Source organism: Chrysochloris asiatica, unplaced genomic scaffold (assembly GCF_000296735.1).
Source record: "Chrysochloris asiatica unplaced genomic scaffold, ChrAsi1.0 scaffold00266, whole genome shotgun sequence".
NCBI classification, from domain to species: domain Eukaryota; kingdom Metazoa; phylum Chordata; class Mammalia; order Afrosoricida; family Chrysochloridae; genus Chrysochloris; species Chrysochloris asiatica.
In genome coordinates, this window is record NW_006408784.1 from 3,398,322 (window position 1) to 3,419,206 (window position 20,885).

Genomic DNA, 20,885 nt, shown 5'->3' on the forward strand with positions numbered 1-20,885 from the left:
CTAGGTAACCGCTGGAGAATTTACGTAATTTGCCCTGTTTCTCCAGGGAATGGGATAAATCTACCTTGTAGTGATGGCTGGAATATATGAGCGGACACTTGGATGTGGTTCAGGGAAATAGGTATGAAAACTGAGCACAGCTGAACTCAGATTCTAGCTTTCCAGTTCACTAACTGTGTGACCTTGGCAAAAACTGTGACCTCTCTGAGCTTTAGGTTTTTTCTCTGTCAAATGTGGGCTGTGGCTCTGCATCTTCAGGACTGTGTGAGGGGACACCTTTCCTTCTCTCCTCTGTGCTGGTGCCATCTAAGGTCACATTCCACTGGTGTTAAAGAGAAAACAAGGGCAAAGAGGAGGTCACTGGTCTTCCCGGAGTAGCAGAGGGAAATGGTGTTACCTGGACTTCTTGACTCAGTTTATAATCCTTAAACAGTGTCTTTCCTTTCCTCTTCCTTCCGCTTTGCCAGAGATTTCATTTTCACATGTGTTTCCTTTTAGCAGTTTCAAACGGCTCTCCTCTCCCTTTCTGTGAAGCCTTCCCACATGTAACCTCTTTGAAGCTCCCAGTGGCAGGAAGTGGGGGTAGGTTATGCCCCATGGCTGGAATGGTATAAGCCCCAGGAGCCTAGTGTGCCTTGGTCCCAGAAGCTCAAGTCTGCATTCTGGTGTCACCAGCCTGGCACACTCTTGTTTCTGTGGACTGCAGAGCTCACCCGGAGGCTACTCCTCAGTTCTGAGTGTTGCCTATGGGGTACTGGGCATTACTGTCCCCATGAGCATTTAGTGTTCTTAGGACCCTCTTTACTGCATTAAAATCAGATTTGATTCAAATCCCAGCAAGTTACTCATCCTCTCAGAGACTCAGTTTTCTCATGTAGACAGGGACTGATACACAAAAACAAGTGGCCCTCAGTAGATGCGTATCTTATATGTGCTCTTTCTCAATTTTTTCCAAATGTTTAATACCACCTTGTGCTTCTTTAAGGAACCTTGGTAGTGCAGTGGGTTAAACACTGGCTGCTCAGTCAGAGAAAGATGAGACATTGTGCTCCGGTGAAGCCTCGGGCTGCTCGGAGTGAGAATGGACTCAGGGCCAGTGGGCTTTTTGTATGAAAGGTGGGCATGGTGGTAGGATGTGGTGACCTAGGTGTAAATAACCCTTTGTGGCCCTGGTCTGGTGGTGTGTCCCAGGGATAGTCATGGGAGCACAAAAAGGGTGCTCTGGGGTGGGTTCGTCCAGAGACAGAGGTAGGCTCGAGGACTCAGCTGTGGTCTCGCTGCTATGTGCATCAGGGACAGGCATCCTGCAGAGGGTGGGCACTGGGAGGCCGATGGGGTGGGGTATGGGTAGAGTGGGGCAGGAGGGCCAGGAGTGGCAGTCTTATGTCCTGGTATCTGGGGCCCTGGGGAGTTTAGAGTCACTTTGAGGGGGTTCTGATGGATGATCAGGAGTCTTGGACTCCCCTGGGGGACTTCCTCCTGGCTTGTAGCCAGACCTCTGTGCCTCACCTGTCCCTTCTGGGAGATATCAGTTGGTCTCACTCTGAACTTGGTCGGGACTGCTGTGCTGTGGGGACAAGCCATGTATGACATAGCTCCTACATCAGAGGCTAGTCCTGGCAAAGGTCACCACACAAAGAAGGCAACCTGAGCCAGCCTGCTGTCTGCTTGGGGTGCTGGAAGTTGGGGCAGGGGAGGCCTGTGAAGATAGCCTGTCATCCCCAGTGGGAGGCTGTGTAGCCCGGAGGAGGAACACAGTCACCTAGTGCTAATCTGCCTAATCCCCAAGTGTCTGCTCTGTTAAGGGCTGGGCCAGTGGAACCCAAGGCGGTCAGATGTGGGCACTCATAGTGGTCTTCCAAGAACTGTCTGATTTTGTGATTCAGAAGAGCTGGAGTGAGGAGCCCATCCTGGCTTTTGGGTGCTGCCCTGAAGCTACAGTGATCCCCCTCTCATCACTTTTGAGGGCACCCCTGAAGGAACACCATGTGCTTCTCTGCAGAGTGGCTTCAGTGACCACTTCCCCATTCCAAGTCTTCACTCTGAGCTTTTAGCTCGTTTTATGGGTGACACTTAACAACAACAACATGGAGTCCAGGTGTGGTGCTACGGATTGATGTGCTGGACTGTAAGGTCGGTTTGAACTGCAAGGTTGGTGGTTCAAGCTCACCAGCCACTCCTCAGAAACCTGCACAGGGTCACTATGCATCGGAACCAACTTGACAGCATTTAACAACAACAACATCATCATCATGATGGTGCAGACATTAAAGCACTTGGCTGCTCACTGAGAAGTCAGAGGTTTGAGCCCATCAACTTGCTTCATGGAGAAAGATGTGGCAGTCTGCTTCCATAAAGATTTACAGCTTTGGCAAGCCTATGGAGTTTGTCTGTTAGGGTTGCTATGCGACACAATTGACTCCCTGGGGGTGGATCATGATGATAAAATATGGTGCCCCCAAAACAAGCCCCACAAACTCTTAACTATGTGCGTAATTAAGCCCTCACTTGAAACAGCCACATCTTTGAAACCTATAATCTGTAGCCCCAAAATAGCTGTGTGTTCTAAGAGCCAGGGTAACCCTTGATATGTGCCCCTTCCAACTGTCAGCCTGTTAACTCTACTTTTGACATCGGAGTTGTCCTGACACCTGGTCATGGTGTCTCTTTTCTAGGAAAGGTCGGGGATGAGGTGGTTAGGTGGTTACTGGAGCTACCAGTGAGTACTTAGGAAGTGTTTTTAAAGAAATTAGACAGAGTGATTGAAATTAGAGGACTCCTGATTCAGGTTTGCATGACCCCCACCTTTCTGTGCGACCACAAAGAGGAGTGGAGAAAAAAATCCCAGCGGAACTTTTTGGGAAAATGGATTAAACTCTCAAGATACCAGAATTTTTCGAGGTAGAAATGAGACTGCCTCTGTCAAGGCCCGAGTCACTTGGAGGTGTTCTATTATACTAGCTGCCTGTCCTCTCCTGAAGCGGTGTCTCACCTGGCCACAGGACATGAATGAGGAAATCTTGTGTGTGAGTGACTTTGGGGTAGGTGAATGGGGGCTCCAGGCCAACAGGAAACACCTCCCTGGGCTTGCAGCTTCTCCATCCACTGACACGCCTGGACTGTTGAGGGCTGGCTGTTGGGTTTAGTTTCCAGATGTGGTAACCATTTAAATTCAGTTTCCATGGTCACCAACGGTTAGTCTCCAAAGTCTGCACTCTCGTTTGAACACTAAGGCCGTTGGCTTCATTTGGGGGACAAGGAGGTACACTGGGTGATCTGTGTTGAACCCTTTTTGCTCAGGGAGTGAGTCCTGTGGTACAGGCAGACGTGGGAGCCAAGGCTTTGTTGGTCTCTGGTTTGGAGCAGAAAGCATGCTTCTGGCTCCTCTAATTCAGTCCCTATCAACGACCCTGGACAGCTAGCCTAGAGAGGGATCAGGTTCTGGCCATGTCAGAGGGAGGCTGGAGTTATAGCCAAACAGGACGCCCACATGTCCTCAGAGTAGCAGGCAGGGGCCCTCCTCCCCAGACTGACCACAACAGAAGGAAGGAATCTGCTTTGGATTTCAGGTAGCCAGAAATACTGGCCGGCGTGGCGAAGCTGGCAATGTCTTGCTCAATTACTGAGTACCTCCTGCCAGTGGAGGATTAGAGGCTCTGTCTGTGAGGGCCTTGTGGTTCCAGGGCTAACTGCTGGTCTTCTTTCTTGTAGACAAGCCACTCTTTAGGTAAAATAACTTTGACATTTGTCCCATAGCTCCAGTAAATACATTTCTGGGCAAGCAAAATTGCCTTTGCAGTTCCAGATGTCTCTGACTGAACTGTTTCCTTTTAATTAAAATGCAGTACTCAGATTATTGAAGGAGCTCTGGTAGCGTAGTGGTTACGAATCGGGCTGTGAACCTCAAGGACAGCAGTTCGAAACTACCAGCTGCTCTGCGGGAGAAAGATGAGGCTTTCTGCTCCTGTAAATATTTATAGCCTTGGAAACCCTGTTCAGGGTCGCTATGGGTTGGAACCGACTCGACAGCACATAACAACAACAACTCAGACTATTGAGAGCATGTTGTTGTTGTTAAGTGCCATCAAGTGGATTCCGACCCATGGCGACCCTGTATATAGGGTTTCCAAGGAGCAGCTGGGGAGCTTGAACTGCCAACCTTGCAGTTCAAACAGCATTGAAGTCTGGCGCATTAACCCACAGCTTCTGTGTATCCGTATATTCTACTCTAGGATAGTATTCATTAAAGATGACTTCATTTCTTCACATTCATTGTAAACGAAGCTAAACTTGTTAAGGATTTTACACTTTTCCTTAACCAGTTCAGCAAATTTGAGGCAAACTGTCTTTCACGTTTTATATATAAAGTTTAACAGATTGAAGAAACAAGACCTGTGAGAAAACAGATTATGACTGCAGATGCAAGTGTCTGTTTTAGAAGCCATTGGGGTGATGTGGGGTGGGGGGCAGCCTGGTCACTAGGTGTCAGCCAGCAAACTTTAATAACTTTACAAGGTGTTGCCCAAAGTGGAGCTCTGCAGTGGTTCCCAGCTCCCTGCACACCACCAGGGTTCCTAGGTCTGCACTGTACCCCTCTCCAGTAGCTATTACTGTTAGCTCCAGCACAGCATGCTACAAGAGAACACCCCCCAGTGTTTGCTCGGGGGTTCAGAGTACTATCTAGCAGTTGGGACAGAGCAGAGGGGAAAAGGTATCATTAAAAATGTTTATGCTCTTCTTGCTTTCCATTGCTGCTGCTGCTTTTAAAATAAAACACTGTTATAAATTTGAAGTATAACAACAACAACAAAAATAGAACAGAAAAATGAACACTTAATATGTTGTTGTTAAGTGCTATTGAGTCGGTTCTGACTCATAGCGACCCTGTATAGGGTTTCCGAGGAGCAGCTGGTGAGTTTGAACTGCTGACCTTGCTGAGTTCTAACAGCCCCTCCAGGAGATTCTGATGCAGGGCAAAGCTTAAGAACCAGTGGTCTAGAAAGATCCCCACACCCCTTTTCATGAAAAAAACAGGTCAGTTGTCTCATTTTTTTTTGTGATGGTCCTCTGTCCCCTATTTTCCTGTTAACTAGGAGTTCGATCTTAAGGCTTGATTAGACGAGTTAAATGTTGTGTTAAGACTTCAACACCGGTGATACTGCTATCTTACATCCGGAGGCCCATGTCTGATTGTTTGCTAATGAGTGATGCTAAGTTTGATACTCACATTAAAGTGACAACAGCCAGTTTTCTCTGTGGTAGATGTTTGCATTCTCCAGTCATTGTTAGGGTGATTCCTTGGTACCAGGCAAGTAGCTTGGGTTCTAGTATGGCTCCGTAGGCTAAGCATTCAACCTCAGTGTCTGTTTGAACTACAAGGTCAGCAGTTCAAACTCACCAGCACTCCTTAGAACCGACTTGACAGCACTTAACAACAAGCAAGTAGCCAGCCTCCCCATCAACCTATCACCTAATAGTTGTTACTCCACAGTTGCTGGAGGTAGTTTTTTCTGTCAGATCTAGTTGGTTGATTGTGTTGGTCAAATCTTTTATATCCCTTCTAATTTGCTTATTTGCTGGCTCTATCAATTGTTGTTGTTGTTAAGTGCTGTTGAGTTGGTTCTGACTCATAGCCATCCTGTATGGAGTTTCTAAGGAATGGCTCGTGGATTTGAACCAGCAACCTTGTGATTAGTAGCACAGTGCTTATTCTACAGCGCTACACTGAGAGAGGTAAATTAATATACATATAAAAAATATAGAGAGATTTAAGTAGATGGGGATTATAGCATTTACTAAAATAATACTGTGGGTTAATGGAAACAGCAAAGAACCCAAGGATTAAAATGCAAGCTATGTAAATTCCCAACTAAAACCCAAGGCTGTCTCATATATTCATTCATTAGCTTACCAAAAGTCCAAGAAGAGAAGACATCCAATATAATAAAGCATTGCAAAACAAATGGCTATATTCACTTAACAAAATTGTGGATTTTGAATTTTGTTTCTTTTTCTCAATCCAGAAAAAATTTTTTTGAGTGTTACATTACATACATATAAAAACAAGATAGAGAAAAAAATAAAAAACAAGATAGAAAATACATTATAAGCATCTAACAATGGCTATAAATCCATTATCTTACATGTTTCTCCTAGGAAATAGGTTGAGGTTGGTTGTGGTACATACGTAACAAGAAACCACTAGGATGATAAAGAATAGACAAAATACTTGTCAGTTGTACGGGAACATACAAATGACATTCCCACCTACCCACTCTAAAAAAATTACATAATGCTGTCAGAAAAGAAGTCTTAATTCATACTTTAATGTGATATAAATTCAATAAAGAATAATACTGAGAATGCATTCAGAGATTGCAAAAGTCATGCTTTTTTTTTTCAGTTGATTCAAAAGTTTGTCAACTAAATTTTCTAAAGTTTGTTCAGCACAAACATTACTTATAAATGCCACACATTGATTTCATACATTTAACTGTCTTCCCAGTAAAAGACCTGTGATAAACTAAGACCTTTACCATTGACATCTAAGTTTTGTTTTGTATATTTGAAACTCTTATTAGATGCATAAACATTTAAACCCATTGCTGCTGAGTAATTCCAACTAACCACAACCCTATAGGATATGATAGTCTGCAAAACCACAAGGTTCAAGCCCACCATCTGCTCCACGGGAGATAGATGAGACCCTCTGCTCTCACACAGATTTACAACCTCAGAAACCCTATAGAGGGTCACTGTGTGTCGGAACTGACTCAGTGGCATTTAACAACGATCTTTATGCATCGTTCTATCTTGAAGTAGTTGGTGGGTTTGAACCACCAACCTTTCAGTCAGTGTAAGGGGCAATGGGTTAAATGCATACATTTAGGAGTGTTTTCTTGTTAAATTGATGCCTGTGTCATTTAAGGGAGTGTGGTGGCTCTTCAGGCTACACACTGGTTAGTCCAGCAGCTTTCCACAGGAGAAAGAAGAGGCTTTCTGCTCCTACAAAGATTAAAGCCTCGGAAACCCTATACAGGATTGTTATGAGTTAGCACCAACTGGAGAGCACTTAACAACTATTACTTAAAATTTCCCTTCTAGCTCTTGTCTTAAAATGTACTTTGAAGTTAACCTTCCATCTTTCTTTAGGCTAGTGTTTGTTTGCATGATGTATCTTTTCAGCCTTTTATTTTTGACCTGTGTCCTTAAGATAAAATTATGTCTCTTCTAAATGGCATATAATTAGAGGTTTTTAAAAAAAATCTGCTCTGACATATTCGACTCCGAGGATTGTTTAGTCTATTTTCATGTATTACTGATAGGACTGAATTTAAGTCTACCGCCTTGCTATTTGCTTTTCATTTTTCCTATCTGCCTTTGATCCTTTTTTCCTTTTACTGTATTCTTCAAGATTTTTCTAGTATTTCTTGCGGTTTTTTTCTCTCCTATAGATTTTTGATAGGGTTGATGGCACTGTAGAGCACATACTGGACTGCTAACCACCAGCTGTTCCATGGGAGAAGTTGAAACCCACCAGCTGTTCCATGGGAGAAGGATGAGGCTTTCTGCTCCCATCATGATTTACAGCTGTGGAAACCCTAGACAGGGACAGCACACAACGACATTTGATTTTTAGTGATACATTTTTGCTTTTTTAACTGCTACTTTTTGATGTGCTCAAATATGTTGTTGGAGTGGAAATGACATAGTGGGACCACAGGATAGTGGGTACACCACAAACACTTGGGATGTTTTCAGTGGAGACACACCATGGTCCAGGGCCTGGCTTGTGGCCTAATAAAATTGAAACAGATCTAGTTGGCACTTCTCACACCCCTGGGACTCAGGTGCCACTTGTCCCACAGAGCACCCCTAGATGGACATGCAGAGCTGGTTTCATTGACAGTGAGGTGGTGTTCGGGCAGGGAGCTTGAGCAGCTTTTCCCTCCCTGTCGGTAGGGAAGCTTGTTCTCATCAGAACAGCATGAGTAGACCTGGAAACAGGAAAGCTGGTTAGAGGTGTGGGTGGACATTACAGGACCTCAGGCTCTGGTACCAGCCGAGCAAGATCCCATATCTTTAGGGGCAGGTTGGTCATACTGGTCAGCCAGACCCACCACTCCTGTCCAGAGTCTGATGGGCACTGCCAAGGATGACTTCAGGCCTTCTCTTGTTGGTGCATCCCAGGGAGCCATTCACTCCCAACTCTCACCCAGACCATGGCTCTGTCTTCATATCTCTTCATGACTTTCAGTCCCACCCTGTTACTCTTTAGGAAATTTGCCCATTTTTGCTCCATTAGGCATTGATTTTAGTTTAGCTGTCAAGGGCTAGCTCATTCCTAAATTCTTTTGGGAGCTACATCACCCCCTCCCTAGCCCTCCGCACTTGTAACATTTATGACAACTTTTATTAGCTGTGTGTGTGTTTGTGGGAGGGGGCATATAACATGGGGGGAGATGACGTAAGAGCTGTGATGAAAACACTGAAGAAAAAGGCGACGTGGACTTTACCACCGCTTCTGTGTGATCTCATGCTTACTAGCAGGACTCATGATTCCGCTGTTGTTTGCTTTATGTAAATGGCATGGAGTTCTTGAGAAATATGAGCACTGTTTTGTTTTTGTCTTCAGGTCAGTCTAGCCTGAATTTCCAGAGGGGGGGCACCAGCCCCAGGACCTCACTAAGTCTTTCTGAGAGCCTTGGTCTCTCCAGTTGTAAGATGGGGTGATGTGATATGAGGATTAAAGCCCTACCTGTGACTCATGAGCATCCAGGAAACAAGTGTCTCTGTAGCTCCCCTGCTGTGGGCTCCACCTTAGGATGGAAGTGCAGTGGTTGGGGCATCCAGCTGAGATCTGATCCTAAATCCAGTTGAGAGTGATCCCCTCCTTGGGCATCTTGGAGCCCCTGGCTGGGAGAAGCCTGAAAGTTGTCTCAGCTATCTCCTGACTCAGACCCCCCTCAGCAGAGCAGGAAGCTCAGGCTGCAGGACTTTGGTCTCACAGTATGAGGTCAGTCCCCCAGGCTGCCTGAGCCCGGGACAAACCCCTGGGGACTTGGTGTCCCTGTGTTTCCATAGTGGCTCTTGTGTGTGTTTGTTTGGGGGTGGTGGTGGTGAGTGGAGGTCTGTCTTCTGCATTGAGGTTTGTTCAGAAGGCACAGCTGAGGCAGCAGCCTCCCTGGGTGGCACCCGGGCAGCTCCATTGCACCAGTCTCGTTAGCCCTGAGGAGCAGAGCCCAACTGCAGAGTCCGGGCTGGCAGCAACACACAGTAAGGAGCAACTCACAGTTTGGGTCACTTCTTATCTCTGCTGCCAGCATCTTTGCACATGAACCACGGTGGGTATGGGGACCCCAACTCAGGGATCCTCATCCCCTCTCTGTGGACCTGGGGGCATTGGTACCCATGAGTTATATCCCTACATTGAATCTTCTGCTATCCCCTGTAAGACCCAGTGAGACCCTGGCCCAGGCCCTTCTCTGTAATGAGGGGTCTCATCACTGGCCTGTCCTCAACATCCCCAAGTCTGCTCAGCCCGGTGCAGGCAGCAGGCTGGGCTTCTCCACCACACTAGACTTGGTTGTGTCCACTCTGCCCCCTTCCTCCCCCACAGTGGTGTTCCACGTGCGCCTGCTGATGCTTTGCTGTGAAGGAAGCTGGGATGGGCCTGCCCAGGTTATTTTTACCCAGCCTTGTCCCCACAGAGCTGCGCTTTGGCTCTAAGCTACTGACTTGGGAGCGGAGCTGTTGCCAGAGAATCAGAGCCTCCTGAACGCCCTTCCCTAAGCAGCCTTTCATCTCAACACTTACTAATGGGTGTAATTCAAGTTCACAGGGACCTTCCAAGAGAGTGGGCAGAGGAGGACCCTGGTAAGCAGAAAAGAGGCCCCCGCCGTTTGGAGAGCAAGCTTTGGAAATTGCAAAATTCTTAAGTCCAAAAGCTGAACATCACCCTACCTCAAGCCCAGTGTGCCACTGGGGGTCAGTGGGAAAGGGCTCCAGGGGCTGACAGAGACCATAGGCACCTCTGGTTGTCCTTCCTCAACACCTTGAGGACCATACAGCGAGTGTACTAACTGCAAAGCGATTCAAACGGAAGCCCACCCATTTAATCCTCATATGGGAAACTGAAAAGGTTCAATAAACTGCCTAAGATTGCAGGACCAATAAGTAGGGGAGCCAGGATTTGAACCCACACAGTCTACCTCCAGAGCCTGCCCTAACACATCTATTTCCATCTGATCTTTGCCATGTTTTCAGCATCTGCAAAATGTGAAGCGTTGTTCTAGAGTCTCTATGGCAATGCTGCCAGATAGGTATTTTCATCTTGTTTCTAGGCTGAGAAATAAAATAACTTTGGGTGAACTTAAATAGCCAGCAAGAAGCCAAGTGAGACAGCCCCCAGACTACAGGATTCCTATAGTTGGACTTTACCCAGAGAAGAGAAAAACCACACAGTGTGGTTCATTCCACAAGTACTTGCTACACCTACTGTCTTAGTTAGCTAGTGTTGCTGTAACAAAAAATACCACAAGCGGATGGATGGCTTGAAAGAGCAAAAGTGTATCTTCTCACCGTCCTGTCAGCTAGAAGCCCAAGTTCAGGGCATGAATGCTAGGGGAAGAATCTTCTTTGTCTCTTCAGCTTCTAGTTGTTGTTGTTGTGAAGTGCCATTGAGTTGGTTCCGATCCGTAGTGACCCTGTAAAGAGTTTCCTAGGAGCAGCTGGTGAGCTTGAACCACCGACCTTGTAGTTCAAACAGCTTTGCAGTCTGGCGCATTAACCCACAGCACCACACCAGGATTCTGGGTGTTCCTGGGCTTATGAAATGTTTCCATTGTCACATGGGCCTCCTTTCCTCTGTGGGTATATCCAGGTCTACTAGACATCACTTAGTCCTGGTGTGGTGCTGTGGGTTAATGCCCTGGACTGCAAAGTCAGTTTGAACTACAGAATTGGTAGTTCAAGCTTACCAGCCGCTCTTCGGAAACCCTATATGGGGTTACTATGGGTTGGAACTGACTCCATGGCACTTAAAACAACAACAACAGAAATGAATCAATTTACTGTGGTCTGGCTTCCTTAACATAACAAGAAAACCATCTCCAAATGGTCTTGCTCACATGAACTACAGGGGCTAGGATTTCTGTGTATCTTTCTGGGAACACAATTCAGTTGTAGCATGTGTGTTCCCGGTGATGGTAGCCATTGGGGTTCAGATATAGAAATTCCCATGGCTACCCAGTTAGTCTTCCCTCAGAGTCAATATCGTCTGTACATTAGCCGGTTTATAACTGAATTATTTTCTACTTTTAATTTTTTTGTTGATAAAGAGTCCTAGTGTGATACTGTAGGATAAGCACTTGACTGTAAGGTCAGTGGTTCAAACTCACCAGCTGCTCCTTGGAAACCCTATACAGGGTCACTGTGAGTTGAAACTGACTTAACGACACCTAACAATGACTATGTGTTTCCAGTAATGGAAGGCATGTAAAATCAAGGGGGAATTTTTTTTGAAATACGGATTTTGGTATAATTACGTGGGACACATATGTCCCAAGTGGACTCTGATGGTAGAGTTGGTGGGGTAAAGCCCATTTCTTCAGACTCATGCTGTTCTAGACGGCAGCACCTACCACAACTGGGTTAGCAGCTCCCCAAGAAACCTGAAAGACTGAGAGTGTTGGTGGGCAGTATACGTCCCACGGGTCCCAAGAGTCATTGCTGAGTGCTGTCAAGTTGGAACAGACTCATACAACCCTGGGTGGGGTTTCCAAGGAGCAGCTGCTGGGTCTGAATGAAGAGTAATGGCGTGTGTGACTTTGAGGTGGATGAGGCCCAGATGAAGACATAGCATCTGGGCCCTGCCTCACTCCTGCTGGAGAGCTTGGACAGTGGGGCACGCTCAGTCACTCTGCAGCATGAACAGCTCCCCCACAGGTCTTGAGATCTTGGCCTTTTCAGCTGCCATTGAATTCAGCTCTTGCCAGCTTCCTACAGAGGAAAGAGTTGGGGCCTGCTGCTGGGTGATTGGAGAGGCCCTGGGGACAGGCTGCAACCCTCTAGGCTCCCACGTCAGCCTTCCCAGCCCCAGCCAGAGACAGGCTGGAGGGGGCTGTGAAAGCTGACATGGCTGGCACAGACCAGGAACCTCCAGAAACCCCAGCCCAGCCTCTTTGAGGAAGACATCTTCCTGCCCTCTTGTCTGTTAGTGACCTTGTGACTGACCAGTGGAAACCCCACAGACTGTAGAGACAGCCTCAGTCCTTGTAGCAAAGAGCCCCTCAGGAGGCTGGGTCAGGGTTGAAGGCCTCTACCATTGCAGACCCTCTGGGACTTGTGTAAGGATCATGTGTGACCCTTAGAGCGGCCCTCTGGGGTAGAGCTGATTGTCCCCACTCTATAGACAAGGAGTCGCCCTCGGTCACATGTTGTGAGTGTCAGGGCCAGACGGCACTCAATCCCACTCTGCCAGGCTCTAGGCCCTCTGTCCCCCATCACAAGGGTCTCCTGGGACTGGCATGGGATACGCTGTGGGGGTGGGGTGAGCAGGAGCTGACCCTGGGAGTAGTCTGGGTGCAGTGCCAACCTCGGTGCCAGCCCTATGCCTTGTGCTCAGGGCTGGTTCTAGGTACTGACGTTTCTATGTCCCTTGTTGCTGTTGTTAAGTGCCATGGAGTCAGTTCCAACTCAGCAACCCTGATAGGATTTCTGAGGAGCGGCTGGATTTGAACCACCCACCTTGCAGTTAGCAGTCAAGTGCTTATCCTACAGCTCCTCACCAGAACTCCCAAAGACCCCCGAAAGACCAGACCCACCTTTCTGCTAAAACCTTGAGGAGGTCACATTAAGCTCTAAGCCTGGATGTATCTTGGGTACTAGATTGTCTTCTGTGGACCTTTTTTGTTCCCGTGGCACTAGGGAACAGGGTGAGGACCTCAGGAGCTGTCCTGGGCACAGACCCTGCTCACAGATACCTGGGCTTGTCTCAAGAAACCCATTCTCTCCAGGGCCAGGGGCTAGAGTGTCTCTTACTCCCAGGGAAGGAAAGCTGGGCTGTGGATGCTGACAGCCTGGCTGGCGGGGCAGCTGTCTGAACTGTAGGGCATATTCAGCTAGTGGGGGTCAGCCTTGGGTTTGTCTGCAACTCAACTGAAATCTTGACACAGCAGTAGAATTTGCCTCCCCACCCCCAACAGATGAAGCTTTAGGTTCTCTGCATTCCCCAAACATCTCTCCTCTTGGAATTGTACACAACAAGGGGCTTCATGTGGGCCCTAGCCTGGCCCAGACGCCTAGACTAACTCACAGCCTTTGAAAGCCACATACTGTCAGGAACAAGCATGTGTGGAGGCTTCTTAGCTGTAAACTCCGTGAGGTCGATCAGTTTATATCAACATGTTCTCCGTTCCCCTCTGCACCTGTATCCAAAGAACAGAAAGGAGACAGACAGGCTCCGCCGTGTTTCTAATGTGACTGGAAAGTTCTCCCAGGCAGTGAGTAGGAGCTGCCTAGCTCCAGGTGAAGATGACAGGTTGCCTCCGAGAGGCTGCTCTGGCCCTCCCTCCCTCCCTCCCTGAGGTGTTTGGGAATGGGATCTGCTGCCCCTCCTCACCCTCCTGGGCCCAGACCCTTCCACCTAGAGGGCCCTGGGGAATGAGAAGTGGGGCCAGGGAGTAGGCCCTTGGGGATAGTTAGGGTGACCACAGGTACTTTGTCCAGGACAAATGCCAAACCAGATGGGTCCTCAGGACAGGCAAAAATCTGTACCATCCTGGACAAACCAAGATGTATGTTTACTTTTCTTACAGCTGTTTTTATAAGATCAGTGCTTCAAACTCATCAGCTGCTCTTTGGAAACCTTATACAGGGTCACTATGAATCAGAACCAACTCTACGGCAGTTAACAGCAACAATGTAATATTTGAATTTAGGGGAAAACAGAAATGGTTTTGAAGGTTCCACTAGCTTTAGGCGAGTAATTGTGGTTGAATGAAAAGATGTTACTGTAGGGAGCAACCTATTTTAAGAGGAAGAGTTGAGGTGGTGTGTGTGTGTGTGTGTTTGTGTTGGCTAAGGGGCCAGGACTTGGCATCCTGGCTTTAAATCTCAACAGGACCCTCCTAGGGGGCACAGGAAGTCCTAGGGCAGCCTCCCTCTGCTCTGAGCCCCATCTTCCTCACGTGTCAGACGGAAGCGGTGATACCTTAATCTTTGTCTTGTACATTCCCTGGGGCTCTCTCTCACATGACTGTTGTGAGGAATGGGTGAGGTATGTGTTATAGAGAGAGATAGCTGATACTTTATAAAATGAGAGAAACCCAAGCAGAAGTGGACTCCACTCAGTAAAAGGCTAATAACCTGTCTGTGAGGGGAGGGACTTAGGCGTCTTGTTGCGGGGCAGAGAGCTGGGGGGAGGGAGGGATGCTTGAGGACATGTGACTCTTCCTATTGTCCTGTCTGTGACTGAGACAAGCCACACAGGGCCACTCTGTTCACCCCAGCTCAGGAGCACAGTTTGTTGCTGTGGAAGGTGGGGGTGACAGCAGGTACCTGTACCCCGTGAGTCGGGTGTCTTGGTGAGGCAGAGTACACAGCAGAAGCACAGCCTTGTGTGTCTTGGAGTCCAGTTAGTTAAGCATGAGTTCACCAAAGGCCAAGCTGGGCTCCTGAGGAGCACGGGGGCCAGTCTCTGCCCTCTGGGAACAGGTCCAGCTGACACAGTGCTGGGCAGAGTGTGGGGGCTTGGGAACACACCGTCCTTCAGCTTTCAGTCCTAGCCCTGCCACTGACTCCCACATGGCCCAAGGCAAGTCATCAACTACAGAATGGAAGACGGGAGAGTCAGCTCTTAGGGCTATGACAGATCAAAAGAAAGTCCCCCTTGCATAATGGTGGCACCCTCATGAAAGTCATAAAGCAAGCACACCTAGTGAGTGTGAACTCCCCTCCAACCTCCCCCCCCCCCGTGGGATGTGGAAGGTAGAAGGTAGGCAGGTGAAGGCGTGTGTGCACTCTGTGTGCCGCTGCCCCTTGGGGCTTCGGTTCTCCTCAGAGGCTCTCGCGCCTTGCTTCTCCTCAGTGTCACATGTACTAACTGAGTTTCCTGCCAGGGGTGGGAAGTGGGTGGTAGGTATTTAGAGTCCCTGGGCTTCATAATCCCTCTTTATGAAATTCACCATCCTGATCATCGTCCCTGGGAGTTTTCACAATCCGTGAAATGTGGATTCAGTGATAAGTGGAACCAAGCACGTGGCAGCCGGAGGCAGGCAGAGTCCTTAGCTTGAAGACTTCTGGCTAGGGGCCACTTTCTGAGCCTCCATTTCCCCACTGTTAAATGGGCTAACAGTAGTGCTCTTGAAGAGTTGCCAGGAAGCATAAATGAGATAGCTCATTAACTCATAATTTAGTCTCCATAAATACTGGTTTCGTTTGGTTTGTATCAGGATGTGACTATAAGCTTGGTGGTTGTTAAGTGGTGCTGTTGAGTTGGTTCTGACTCATAGGCAAATAGGGGCTCTGTATAGGATGTCTGAGGAGCACTTAGTGGGTTTGAATCTCCAACTTTGTGGTTAGCAGTCCAGTGCTTATCCTACAGCACCACACTAGGACTCCTAAGCTTGGTGGTGATTGTTATTAAGTGTTGTCGACTCGATTCTGACTCATAGTGACCTTGGTACACGGTTTCCAAGGAGCGGTTAGTTACTTTGAACCAGTGCTTGTCCTATAATGCCACACCAAGACTCCCATGAGCTTGGTTAGGACACACTTTATGATAGGTTAAGAGCCATGTGGGACTGGCTAAGTGGCATCTGGTTGGAAAGCACCCTGTAAACACTTTTGTTGTTGTTAGGTGTCATGCCATCGAGTCGGTACCAACTTATAGTGACCCTATGCACAACAGAATGAAACCCTGCCCGGTCCTAAGCCAACCTCACAATCGTTGCCACACTTGAGCCCATTGATGCTGCCACTTGGCCAATCCATGTCAGTGGGGGTCTTCCTCTTTTTCTCTGACCCTCCCTCCACCTTACCAAACATGATATCCTTCTCCAGTAACTTGGTCCCTCCTTACAATACATTTGAAGTATGAGAGACGAAGTTTGGGCATCCTGGCCTCCAAGGAGCACTCTAGCTGCTCTTCTTCCAAAACGGATCTGTTGGTTCTTTTGGTAGTCCATGGCACTTTCAATATTCTCCTCTAACACCATAACTCAAATGCATCAATTCTTCTATGGTCTTCCTTATTCACTGTTCAGCTTTTGCATCCATATGAGGTTATTGAAAATACCATGGCTTGGGTCAGGCGCACATTAGTCCTCAAGCTGACGTCTTTGCTCTTCAACACTTTAAAAAGGTCTGGTGCAGCAGATTTGCCTAATGCAATAGGTCGTCTGATTTCCTGACTGCTGTAAACACTAGGGGTGGTTTAATTACACAGCCCTTTGCCCTCCATACTCAGAGGTGTCTGGCTATCTGATACCCATTTTATTGGTCCATCTGGTGCTAAGCTGGCATTGTGGCACAGGTGGATCCAAGTATTATTCACCATGTATTCTTAGCCCAAGGATCTCCCAGTGGAATAGGCCCCCAGAAGGGCTGCCTGTTCACCAATGGCACGTGTGGGTGGCCACACACGTCTGGGCAGCACATCCAAGCTTGTCACCCACTCCCATAAGATTATCAGCTCCCTGGAATGTGCCTAATTCTTTCTTGCAAAGCCCTTATTCCTGTTATTCTTCTCAAAGTCTTAAGGGGTGAGAGGGACGTATCTTTGGAGGTCCTTAAAGGAGCTCTGGTAGCGTAGTGGTTACGAATCGGGCTGCTAACCTTAAGGTCAGCGGTTCGAAACTACCAGCTGCTCCGCGGGAGAAAGATGAGGCTTTCTACTCCCGTAAAGATTTACACCCTCGGAAACCCTGTACAGGGTCGCTATGGGTCGGACCCGACTCGATGGCACTTAACAACAACAACAACAACCAGTCCAGCCAGGAGCACACCAGAGAATATTGAGGGCTCAGATAGTCGTTGTGGCCTGGAAGGTACCCTGTTCTCAGAGGCAAACCAGCCCCAGAAATAGTTTGCAAAGGCACGCTCTCCGGACTAGAAGAAAGCTAGAACTTTTCTGCCGCAAGGTGACTTTCAGGCGAGTGTGTATTGAGCACGCCAGCATTGTGCCTGGCAGTGTGCCAGGCGCTGGAGACCCAACAAGAAAACATCTAGTTGCAGGTTCTGAAGTTAAGCACCTATTGTTCTTGCCCTCAGGCTGGCACGAAGGTTCCATTGTGGGCCAGGTATGTGTATAAAATGCTGTATTCCATAGACACAGTGCTCCTCTAAGATTCCTTGGCCATTCCTGGTTTACATAGGAGAAAACTGAGGTTCAGACTGATTACCTGTTGTTCCGGGAGTCAAGGACAGTCGAGATTTCCATGTACCATATGGCAGCAAACTCTGTGTTCTTAAAGGTCGTTTGAGGTGGCTTGTCCTAACTCTCAGATCACAGAGAAGCCTTCTTGTAGTCATTTGGCTTCGTCTGCAATCTTTGTGATTGATCTACTAGGGTCCTGACCAGGTGCTCCAGTGATGTGGCTGACCTGGCTCTTTCTGGATTTTCATCAGTTGCCCCAATGCGATAGGTGCTCCCTGGAATGAATTTCTAGACATTCTTTTTTTTTTTTTTTTTTAAGTTTTTATTGTGAATTGAGAGAAAGTTTACAGGGCAGATCATCAGTTCTACATTCATTACAATAATTATAATCTCCTCCATGTTCCATCAGTTAACAGTATTAGAGAGAAATACCAAATATGAATAGAGAGAATTCATTTTGGTTCTTTTTATTTTTTTTAAGCACTCAGGCATATATAATAATTCATACCACCAAAGGGCACATTCTGCAAGTCTGCCTCCTGACCACCAGCCCTCAGTCCCTCTTTTTCCATGAATCTAAGGTCCTCAGCTGCTCCCTCTCTCCATGTCCCCATCTCTCCAAGAATTCTTAATCTTGGTCTCGAGGCTTGGGCCTCCTTCCACCCAGCCCCTGATGACCCTCTTGTGTCTGATGAAAGAGTCTGCACCCCGGTGAACTGGCTTTGCTCATTCTGTTCCCCTGTGTTTCCCAGGGCAGCAAGGTCCCAGACCCTACTTTTACTGATGGCGAGTTCATCTCCAGAGAGCCCGGCTTCTTTCCTGACGATGATGAGGAGGAGGTGATGGCGCTGGCCCCACCCGAGGGCCCTCAGGAGTCCGACATGGACAGCCCGGTGGAGAGCACCCGGAGCCTGGAGGAGGGGTCTGTCGGATGTCCAGCCGAGGAAAAGGACGGGGGCCTCGGAGGCCTGTTTCTACCAGAGGACAAGTGAGTTACAGTGGTTCAAAGCCCAAATGCAGCCCTCAGAATGTATCTCCAGGAAGGAAACGTGAGACACGCTTGAGATTTACATTGCTGGCATTAGCTTCCTGGGTGTTTTAAATGGCAAAACAATTCCAAATAACCTAAATGCTTAACAATAGAGATGTTGTTAAGTGCCATTGAGTCAGTTCTGATGAATAGCAACCCTATGTAGAATTTCCAAGGAGCAGCTGGTGGATTTGAACTACCGACCTTGTGGTTTACAGTTCAGTGCTGATACTACAGTGCCATACCAGAAGTCCTATAATAGGCATAGTTCTGAAATTTTAGGCAACTGTGCAAAGTCCAGTAGTTAATTAATTATTTAATGGTATGGGATAAATGATCTCAGTTTTAAAAAAACAACAAAACCATTTACAAAGATGTCCATGAACTATTAATAATAGTTTTGTTAAAAGCACGTATCTGTATCTGATGAAGAAGACCTGGTTTGATGCAGTAGGATAAGTAATGGACTGCTCATCACAAGGTTGGAGGTTCAAGACCACCATCCGCTCCTTGAAAACCCTATACAGGGTTGCTATGAGTTGTAACTAACTCAATGGCACTTATCAATGTATACTGAGAAAGGCAGCCCTGGTGGCACTATGGGTTAGGCTGCTAGTCAGAAGGTCAATAATTCAAACCTACCAGCTGCTCTGTGGATAAAGATGAGGCAATCTGGTCCCGTAACGATTTACAATCTTGGAAACCCTATAGATAGGGTCGCTATGAGTTGGAATCAGCTCCTTGGCAATGAGTTTGGGTATAAACTGGGAAATCACCCTGCTGGTGGTGCAGTGGTTAAAGCATACAGTAACAGATTGATGATTTGTACCCACCAGCTGCTCTGCCGGAGAAAGAGGTGGCAGTCCACTTCCAGAAAGACTTAGAGGTTTTGAAACCCTGTGGGGCAGGTCTACTGTCTTGCACAGTTGCTCTGATTCAAAATGAACTTGAGAACAGTGGATTTAGTTTGGGATAGTCTGGGAAATGTTACCCAAAAGGAATTTTTCCAGGAGCTGTAAGCCTTTATTTCTAGAAGTTGTTGTTGTTGTTGTGAAGTGCCATCAAGTTGGTTCCAACTTGTAGTGACCATGTATAGGGTTTCCAAGGAACGACTGGTGGGTTTAAACCTCCGAGCTTGTAATGAGCAGTACAGTGCGTATTCTATATACCACACCAGGATGGTAGAGTTATTAATAATTTTAATTATCTCATTATTCTGCTAAGCAGCCCATATTTTCCTTGTTGATCCATGTACTCTCAAAATAAGGAAATGTCATTTAAAAATTGTTTTGTGTGACATTATCCAAGGGAAAATGTCATCTTTAGTTGGGTGTCAGCAGAAGAATGTCCACTCCATATTGCATAGCAGCCCCCACTAAATTTCTGGAGGGGTACTATACTTAATGGGATGACACAGAGGCAGCCGCCCTCTTGAGGACACCCCATCAGAAAGAAGGTGGTGGTTGCCTACCACCTACAGAGATTGGAGCTGGAGGAGAGAAAGACTTCATTGGTTGAACCATATGATAACGGCCGATTTAAAATTGTTTTTACATCCATAAAAAAAATACAGTTTCACATGGCTCAGCCTAACCTCTACCACTTGTCTGTCAGTTTGTCATACTGTAATGGTTTGTGGGCTGCTGCAGTGCTGGCAGCTATGGCACCAGTGTGTTCAATACCAGCAGGGCCAACCATAGTGGACCGGTTTCAGCTGAGCTTATAGATTAAGACCAGGGAGAAGGAGAGGCAGACCATTTCTGAATGTTAGCCACTGAAAGCCGTGTGAGGAGCAGTGGAGCACTGTGTGATACAGTGCCAAAAGGGGAACCTCTCAAGTTTAAAGGCACTCAAAACATGACTGGAGAAGAGCTTTTTCCTCAAAGAAGAGTTGACCTTAATGACATGGATGAAGCAAAGCATTGGGGACTTCATTTGCCGATGGGACACAACTCAAATTGAGAAACAGCTACAAACATCCATTAATAATCAGAACACATAATATATGAAGTATGAACCTAGGAAAATTGGGAGTTGTCGAAAATTAAATGGAACACTTAAAGATCAATATTCTAGGCATTTAGTGAACTGAAATAGATAGGTATTGGCCATTTTGAATCAGATAATCATATGGTTTACTATACTGGAACAGCAGATTCAAGAGGAATAGCATTATAGCCATCGTAAAAAAAGAACATTTCAAGATCTGTCTTGAAGTGTAGTGCTGTCTGTGATAGGATAATAACTCTACACCTGCAAGGAAGACCAGTTAATACCACTATTAATTCAAATTTATGCACCAGTCAATTTATGCCAATGAGATGAAATGAAAGAATTCTACCAACTTTTTCAGTCTGAAGTTGATCAAACATGCAGTCAAGATGCATTGATGATTACTGGTGATTGAAATGTGAAAGTGAGAAACAAAGCGAAAGGATTGGTAGTTGGAAAATAAAAAGTTGATGATAGAGATGAAAC

The 20,885-nt window shown here is 47.0% G+C and overlaps 1 protein-coding gene across 1 annotated transcript in view; it reads left to right on the forward strand.

The window, feature by feature from the left end:
* The window catches only part of RAB11FIP4 (RAB11 family interacting protein 4 (class II)), a gene marked incomplete at its 5' end in the record, with an annotated part of 131,961 nt that overhangs the window by 99,558 nt on the left and 11,518 nt on the right, over positions 1-20,885 (forward strand). The window contains one exon of the mRNA XM_006874229.1: positions 18,130-18,365. Coding sequence (XP_006874291.1) covers positions 18,130-18,365 — 236 coding nt within the window. The remainder of the gene's footprint in view (positions 1-18,129; positions 18,366-20,885) is intronic.